Source organism: Aegilops tauschii, chromosome 3 (genome assembly GCF_002575655.3).
Source record: "Aegilops tauschii subsp. strangulata cultivar AL8/78 chromosome 3, Aet v6.0, whole genome shotgun sequence".
NCBI lineage: Eukaryota > Viridiplantae > Streptophyta > Magnoliopsida > Poales > Poaceae > Aegilops > Aegilops tauschii.
Window position 1 is genome coordinate 333,003,089 of NC_053037.3, and position 9,096 is coordinate 333,012,184.

At 55.3% G+C, this 9,096-nt stretch overlaps 1 protein-coding gene across 1 annotated transcript; it reads right to left on the reverse strand.

Annotated features, from left to right (window-relative positions):
* Positions 1-5,890: 5,890 nt before the first annotated feature.
* On the reverse strand, positions 5,891-7,560 carry LOC109778087 (protein SLENDER RICE1-LIKE 1). Its single transcript, XM_020336638.3, has one exon. The coding sequence runs from the start codon at positions 7,543-7,545 to the stop codon at positions 5,956-5,958; it is 1,590 nt and encodes a 529-aa protein (XP_020192227.1). The 5' UTR covers positions 7,546-7,560; the 3' UTR covers positions 5,891-5,955.
* Positions 7,561-9,096: the final 1,536 nt, after the last annotated feature.

Below are 9,096 nucleotides of genomic sequence, written 5' to 3' on the forward strand. Positions count from 1 at the left end.
CGGAGTGGCGGTGCGGCCGTCCCGCCGCACCGAGGGGTGCGGTGAGGATGCTTGCTGCTCGTTTCCCGCCGGGCCGGTGGCGGCGTTGGCGGCAGGCGACGGGGAACGACGGGGAGGCCCGCCGACAGGAGCGGTCTGAGCGATGCTGGCGGCGAGGGCGGCCCGACGCTCAGCGCGGGCTCGACGAGTGTCCGCCATGGATGCGACGAAGCAACGGGACGCGGATCGACGGAAGGAAAGCTTCGGTGCACTCCTACCTGGCACGCCAAATGTCGGATTTCGGGTTCCGGCAAAACCCTTGAGGTTCGAAAACTGGGGTGCGCGCGAAGATCTCCCCTTACCTAATCACGCCCTCAGCCTCACCGCGATCTCAAGGCCTAGCTCGACGAACCCGCAACACAAGAGACACGAGATTTACACTGGTTCGGGCCACCGTTGTGGTGTAATACCCTACTCCAGTGTGGTGTGGTGGATTGCCTCTTGGGCTGAGGATGAACCGTACAAGGGGAAGAACAGCCTCCTGAGGAGAGGTGTTCTTGTGCTTGGTGAACTTGCGTGGGTGAGGATGGATCTAGTCCAAGATGGGATGATCCCTATGGTGGTGGCTAGTCCTATTTATAGAGGCCCTGGTCTACTCCCCAAATATTTGAGCGGGAAGGGAGCCAACAACGGCCAAATTCGAAGGAAGACAACTAGTACAAGCTATCCTGACTAAAGGTGGTCTTCGCCTGCCAAAGGCTCTGGTGGTGACGCCGTCTTGGGCTCCACGGTGACCTTATTCCTACCGTCCTGCTGGTCTTGGTCTCGTTGCACCGATATGGAAACCTTTGCCTGATGCCTCGGGACTCCTCGCCTGCGCTTGCCCCCTTTAGCACCAAAGAAGAAACAAGGACACTGTGCGCACTGGCGCCCGCCTGGCCTTGGTCGTCATGGCTGACGTCGTAGGAACCTCGCGAGGTTCCCCTTGCCTTGATCTCTCCGCCCCTCGCGAGCCAGCCTAGTGAGGCCGCTCCCAAGGAGGTCTTGTGTCGTCCGCCTCGCGAGGCTTGTCCCCTCGCGAGGGTGTTGAGTGTTTGCTGGTGAAGATGGGCCGTACGGGGCCGCTGGTGGAGCCACGCCGTGGGCTGCAGGCAGGCAAGTCTGGGGACCCCCATTCCCAGGACGCCGACACTACTCTTGGTGCTGCTGTAGATGTGCTTGCATGTTAAATTCTTAGTGTTCTAAGTAGTTTGAATGCTTGCTATGGCCTCTATGTGTCCCTATGAGTAGTTGCTATCCATCTTATAAAGTTTTGTTGACAAATTTTTGTCACCCCAAAAGTTTTATTTTCAGAAAATTGTACGCGGATATGATGAACCTATTTGGAAGGATTTCTTCGAGGAGACGATCCTCGAGGGCATCTTCTAGTGACAGTTCTGCTCATCGGTCCTATGTTGAACCTAGTGAAAGCTCCATGCGAGATGCCGCCACCAAGACATGTTTATGGCCTAGCGATGAATATATGGTGTGTGTGGGCATTAAGGAGGAATTTGAGCAATATGTTCACAATGTCGGCCTCGGTCCCTACCTTTCAGATAAGTGTGAACAACACCAAGTTCTCACTGAATCATTTGTCAAAGGATTTAAATATTTTCCGCGTGAGTCTAGGGTGTCGTTTATGCTTTATGATAATCCATTTACTATCCCACTGGAGAATTTTGCTTACCATTGCAAACTTTCATTTTGGGGTTCGCTTGATGAGCCACCAACAGTTGAGTACGAGTCTTTCTTGACTAGCCTTTGTTACGGTGAAAATAGGGGAGTGAGACAAGGAAGAATAAAGAGCATTCACTTTCCCGCAATTCAGTATTTTGCATTATTTAACGGGAAATGCATAGTAGGCAAGCAAGATTTTAGCATACTTTGTGCGCCAGACTTGAGCCTCATTCACACCGCTCTCATTGGTGAAAGGAATTATAACCTTGGAGCGATTGTTGCACGTAGACTTCAACACAATGCTAACGGTGGTTGGTTATATGGTGGAATTTACAGTGGTTGGTACCTCCTTTCCTTGTTAGTAGCATGATGACTGACTACTCTAGTTGTGCTTTTGTTAAATAAAGATCCCCAAATTTTTCATGCATTTAAACACTTCTCCACTACTGTTTCCCTCCGTATGTGCCTACACGATTGGATCTATCTATAATCTTGCAAGAAAGCCGAATTTTTTGAGAGAGTGGAAGGCATATGTCAACGGGTGACATCCGAATAGATATTCTTGGAGAAAATGTGGAAGCAATTTTGGGCAATTCAGTGTCCTAATAAAATGAAATTAGTATCATGGAGGTTGGCTCATGACTATCTCCCTAGAGGCTATCAATCAACTTTAGGGTAGGATTGATAACAATAAGTTATAATTGTTATTTTTGCAATAGGGAGGAAATCGTTGAACACTGCTTTTTTGCATTGTCACTGTGTTAAGGAAGTCGGAAAAGAACTTAAAAGTGAGTTTGACATTTTTCCTGAACCTAAAGAGTTTCATCCATATTAGACAATGTATATTACTGTGGATACCAAATGTTACTGTTTTTCATGACATGGTTTTGGCTGTTGCTATTTGGCATATTTGGGAGCATAGAAATGTCTACCGTAATGGTTGGGCCTTAATTCATCCACTTCGTGTGACGGGAAAGATGAAAGCTTATGATGAGTTCATCAATTTGTATTCTTTTAGTTCGGCAAATTCCACCATACACGAGTTCTTAAAGTCAAACCAAAATTGGTCTCCACCACCAGAATGGTCAATGCTTATCGATGTGGATGCAACAATATTTTTTCAGCCTACATGTGCGGGTTTGGGGTGGTGATACATTGTCACCAGGGGATGGTGCAGGCAGCAAGCAGAGGCTATTTTGCTTGAATTCAAGATCCCGAAGTTGCAGAAGCCATGTCACTTGGTCAAGCCTAAGTTATTGTTGGAGATATAGGTATGCCGTGAATCATGGTGGCTTCGGACTATTTGTCGATGATCAAAAAGGTCAAGGAATCTTACCTTGATAGGTCCTCTACACTCCTTAGTCCATGATATCAAGGTTTGGGCTACAAAGATTGTTTCTTGTACTTTGTCCATGTTAATCTCTTGCAAAATCAACAAAGTAGGATGTTAGGTCATATTGGATTATGAGATTAGTCTTACCAAATCAACAGAGTATGATGTTAGGTCCTGTTGGATTTATGAGATTCCTCGTGCTATTAGGACCATTATTTGTAATTAACAAGCTTATGTATGGAGAGGCAAGTGCCCAGCGGGAGGAGGTGGGGATCCTATTTCTCTGCATCAGGCGTGTAGATAGGGTAGGTTTTAGTGGCCGATGGCATCGATTTGGTGAGGACTTTGACGCCGTTCCAAAGAAATAAATATGCCGTCCTTCCTCTCCCTTGCCGGTGTAGGCGTTGACGACATCTGGGTGGTGTGGTCTTCCCGCTGATCTATGGATCCAGTGGTGGCTCGGCTCCCTTCCCCGTCGGTGGCAACGGTGGATCGAAGAAGGGGGGGGTTGCTCCTCAGAGATCTGAGGATATCGCGAGGTCTGGTGTCCTCTGGCTGGTCAGCGCGGCGGCTCTCCATCGGTGGTGTAGGGGCTGGGTCTAGGTGTGATGTAGGGGGCGTATCACTGGTTTGCGGCGAAGATTCGACGATGTCAGCCTTCTCTTCGGTGTGTTGGTCATTTGTTGATGAAGCACGTAGACTTCCTGGTCACCACGGTCGTCTTCAAAAGGATGCTTGCTCCGGTTATGGAGTGGCGACGGCGATCGTGCGCCTACAACTCGCTTTGGCTAGATTAGTCTGCATTGAGTGGTCTAAGGACAGAGTTGTAATTTTATTTACTTTTGGGGTCCCTTATACTAGTGGTGAATCTGCAATATAATCCTGAAGTCTTTTCTGAAAAAAAAGCTTATGTATGAATAAAAGGATGCTGCCAGTTATACCTCAGGACCACTAGTGACCATATGTCATGGGACTAGGTCACGAGCTCGATCCCCTCGGTGGGTTTTCTTTTTCTTGAAAAACACCGATATATTCATTTTCAATCATGACAGTAGAATAAATACTGAAAATAATAAAAATTACATCCAAATCCCTATAGTCCACCTAACGATGACTAGAAGCACTGAAGCGAGCCAAATGCGCACCATCGTCATTGCCCTTCCCTCGTCGGAGCCAGGCAAAACTTTTGTAGTAGACAATTGAGAAGTTGTCGTGCCAAGTGCCATAAGACCTGCGCAACATAACAACAACTGTCACCGATGAAGAGTAACCTAGATTGCAAGGATCTAAACTGAAGACACACGAACGTAGACGGACAATGACCAGATCCGAGCAAATACGTCAAAGACAAATCCGTCATAGGCACAGATCCACACGCCACCGACGATGTTAGACGTATCACCGGGATGGGACTAGACGGGGAGAACTTTATTCCATCTTCATAGAGACGTGGCGGTCTTGTATTTTTTAGGTGGACATAAACCATAAAAAAGACTGGAGACAGGAACCCTTTTGTCGACAAGGGTTGGGATCCACTACGCTCATGGCCTTGACTGGAGACAGGAACCCTAAACTCCCTAAACTTTTTTTTCGGAGGAGGCGCGTGAGGCGGGTCCAGAGGTCCCATCGGTGGTTTTGACGACGTTCACCGGCTTGCTGCTGTGATCCAACGGCTCCGGGGTGACGAAGCCCAGCAGCGCTGTGCACCGCATCAATAGCACCACGGCTGGAGCGGTGCGCGCGTCGCGTGTGGTGCTTGGCGCGAGAAGCCCCAGCCGAAGCGTGGCGTGCCCCAGCAGGCGGCAGCCACCCGTCCTTCCATGCGACGGGGAGGGCGGCTCGCTGCGGCAGGTGAACGTGGTGGTCCGCACTGCCGCGCCAGCACATTTTCCCTCTGCCCCCGCCGTTCACAGCAGTAGCGTAGCAGCAGTAGCCTTACCAGCTACTAGTACCAATGGATCTACGATACCGATCGACCTTCCGTTTCAGCCTGCGCCGTGTGCTGGCCTGCTACAGGTAGCTACTGGGTTTTTCCACAAAGGTTCGTAGTAGCTACTAGTGCCTAGCGCCGACGACGTGACGATCACAGGCGTACGTTGGTAGGAGTACCAGAACAGTACCACAACACGTGACAGACTGGTAGAGTGTATGGTATCCTCCGCTGCCGTGCGGCCGCACCTACGAAGAATCCGCTCAACCGCATGCGCCCACTGGAAACTGCGGCCAGTTTTCAGTAGTCGACCAGCCTGGAAACTGCAACCAGTTTTCAGTAATCGACAGGCCGACTGTCCCGTCCCGTGGTACAGCTTGCACATCTTATAACGGAAGACCCTGATGCGATTTGCTTTCCCCGTACTACATCCACGTCAGTATCCATCCCATTCCCATAGTCGCACCAACAGTACAGTAGCAGTGAGGCACGGTCATCGTCGGTTTGGCTCGCAGGGCGACCATGATGATGGCTCGGCTTGCAGATCGCCGTCTGCGAGGGGGAATTGTGCAGTGTTTCGCGACTCTCAGCGATTCATCTTGATTCACAAAACTAGGCTGGCTTTTCATCATTTTACCTTCTGTTTCACAAACTAGTAGTAGTACAGTAGTACGCTAGATTCGTTGAGCCTCGTTTCATCAAGGTGTGGATTTGTGTGACATAATAAATACTATTTGTTTAAGCTTAGAAAAAGCCAAGGGATCCAAGATATGAGATGTCCCCTCCCACCTAACCTTCCCATTTTCTATACTGTGCTCATGCATGCACCGGATTGACTCCTCGTGATATTAAAACAGTTGAGATGCCAAGTGTTGCAGAATAAAAATACTCCACTCGGTTTGGCAGTGTCAGCAAGAGATACGATGCGATGCTAAGCTCGAGAGTTTCATGTCATTGAGATTTGCGGACCGCGATTTACGATGGAACCACCCCGCGATTACAAAAACATGTTGCTCGCACCAACAACCCCGCTACACTTACCGTTGCTGCTGCTGCTGTTATTACTGTCACTACCACCGCCACTACTGCCGCTAAAATTGCTGTTGTTACTGGTGTGGTTATCTTCGCCGTCGGCGTCGCAGCCGACGGCGGCCGCCCGCCACGCCGACGCCGAGAACAGCGGCCGCCCGTGCCACCCGAGCGTCAGGCACCCCTCGGCCTCCTCCACGGAGTGTCCCTCGCCGGAGAACAGCCCGAGCAGCATCCTGGCTTGCCGGAGCGCGCTCGCCCCCAGCGGCACGGCGCTCAGCCCCGCGCGCCCCAGCCTGTCCCTCCACTGCGACAGCGGCTCGTGTCGCTCCATGCGGGCGGTGCCCTCGTTGCACACGATGTCGCAGATCTCCCGCTGGAGATACGCCTCGGCCATCGCGTTGCCCGTGCCGTTTGCGCTCGCCGCGTCAAGAGAATCGAACACTGCCGAGTAGTAGAAGAGCGCCTCGGTGAACCTGTCGAGGAACCCCGGTTTGTTGTGGTCCGCCTCTTGCTCCACGACCGTGAAGATCTTGGGCTGCAACGAGGCGACACAGTCAAGAACGGCATCGATGGGCGCCTGATCGGCTGAGTCGGCGAGGAGGCGGTGGAGCTGGAGCACGGAGTTGACCGCCACGGCCTCGCCGGGCGCGATCTGGAGCATCCACGGGTGGACCTCGTCGAGGCTGTTGGCGGCGACCCCGCGGAAGGAGAATCGGACGCGGACGGAGCGTGCGAGGTCGGCGAGGCGGAGACCGACATCCCGGAGCTCGTCGCGGCCTGGTGGGGAGGGCGGGCCAATGCCGGTGATCCGGAGGAACGGCGGGCCGCCGGGGCGGAGAGCGAGGGCCTGAATCAAAGCGGGCCACTGGAGGCCCTGCATCAGGCTGAAGTCGATGACGTGAACGCTGTCGCAGCCATGGAAGGCCTCCAAGATAGCCTGGTTGGCCGTGAAATGCGCGAACTTGAGGTAGGGGCACGCCTCGTAGAAGTGGTGGTAGAGGAAGGCGTGCTCGGCATCGGTGGCCGGGGGAGTGGCAGGCGACCGGAACAGCCGCCTGGAGAGCGCGTCTGTGAAGTGAACGGCGACGCGGCCGATGCCGGAGGCGATGGAGACGGCCGCGAGCGAGGCGTTGGCGTCGGCCAGGTGCGCGGCCGCGAGCACGTGGTCGCCTGCCTCGACGGCGCCCGCGCAGCTCATGAGGAGGTGGACCAAGCGGATGCCGGCGACCTCCTCCTCCGCGCGCCGCATGGCCAGCTCGGCGGCGACCGCGTCCCGTGACGGGAATGGCGGTGCCAGCTCGGGCATAGAGGAGGCCTGCATGTCCGCCGCCGCGTAGTACGCCGCGCCGTCGTCGGGCACCGGCGCGGGCGGAGGCGGGAGCAGAGAGGGCAACAGGCTGCCGCCGAGGCCGGAGGGCGGCGCGGGCGGGGGTTCCATGGGCCACTGGAAGGGGAACGTGCCCATTGCCATACCTCCGGAGTGGAAGCGGTGGGCGGTGGGAGGATGGAAGTGGTGGAATGGCGTGCGTGCGCGCTTGGCGGGGCGGGGTGTCATGCGTGTAAATGTAGTAGAGTGAGCGGGTGAGCGAGTGACGTCGGAAAGGCCGGGGGTAGCGCGCACACACGTGGAGAGGCGGCCACGAGCACGGGGCGGAAGGGGACACGTAGACCGGCCACGGGAACGAAGGAGAGGCGAGCGAGCGAGACCGCGGACGACCGGCCCGAGGAGAGGAACCACCGTGCCCCACCTCGGCCTTCTGTCAATTCTTGTTTCCCGATTTTGTCTCTGAGGATCTCGGAGTTTGGAATCCTGTATCTACAAATTCTGTAAAACCGTGGGAGCACGAATCAGGTTTTAAACACTTATCTTGTATTCAGTGAGCACGAGGAAGTTTCCCTCGTGCCGTGAGAACGAGTGATGAGTAGATTGTGATGAATAGGCAAACTCTCCCGCAACCTGTCCGCGAACACGAAGTCGGTCATACTAACGCTACCCGCATGTATCCGACCTCAAGGCCTCATTCGGTTTGAAGGAAAACCAAATATAGAAATTAGAAGTAGTATAGGAATTTGATAGGATGGCAACCTTACCCCCCCCCCCTCTGCTCCCTGCGCCGGCGGCCACTCCGGCTCCGGCGCCCACCTCTCCACGCCGGACTCCACTCCGGATCCGGCGTCCACCATGGCCTCCCGCGTGTCGCTCTCCGCGGCTTCGTCCGGCTCCTCGGCGATCCCATCTCCGCCGCCGGCCCCCGCCAGGCCCCTGCTGAGATCGATGGTGCTGGTCCCGGACGTCGTCGGGACGGCGCGGGGTCCTATCGTCCGTGACGGGCCCTCCGTTCCCCGTTCTGGTGCTGCGGCAGCCGGTGGCTGGCAGGCTAGGCCGGAGCGGCGGGTGGTGCCCCCAAGGCCGCGCTCCCCTCCGGGCAGGTGGCCCGACATCTTGCCCTCCTCCAGGCCCCCCAGGGGCCGCATCCCGCCGGAGCTGATTGGCTGCTGCTACAACCGCGGCAGTGACCGCCACATCTCCGCCAACTGCACAAATCCGCCCATGTGCGTTCGCTGTGGTGAGCATGGGCACATCTCAAGGGGCTGTGCCAACCCACGGCGGCGCCCCCGCAGCCATTCGCCTGTGGATCCGCCCCGCCCACCTCCGGCGCTGCGTCCCCGCCCTCCCTCCCGGCGCCTGTCGCGCTGGCGATGCGTCAGCCTCTCCTACCGCCGCTTCCTCCTGGTCCGGTGCCGGCGGGGGCTGTCCGTTTGGGGGTTCCGTGGAGTCGGGTTGTCCAGGCAGAGTCGGTGGAGAGCGTTCGTGGCCCTGGCTTCTCGGTGCCTTTCGAGCCGGTGGTGTCGCAGGCTTGCCGGCGGCCTGCGTTCGAGGATCAGGTGGACTGCGTCTTCCTGGAGGCCGGTCCGGACTTGCGCGCTCTGGAGGAAGAGCTGCTGAGGGCTGTCGTGGTGACTGTCGTGGGTTCGCGCCAAGCTGCGGATTTGGCCACGGCCGCGGCAACCATTGTGGATGAGTTGCAATTTGCGCCTGGTGACATGTCGATCAGGGAGTTCTTTCCTAAGGATTTCCTTGTGCTGTGTAGTTCGGTGGAGCTGA

What these genes read in the sequence shown, in the direction of transcription:
- LOC109778087 (XM_020336638.3), bottom strand. Translation starts at nt 7,545, where the DNA reads ATGACACCCCGCCCCGCCAAGCGCGCACGCACGCCATTCCACCACTTC.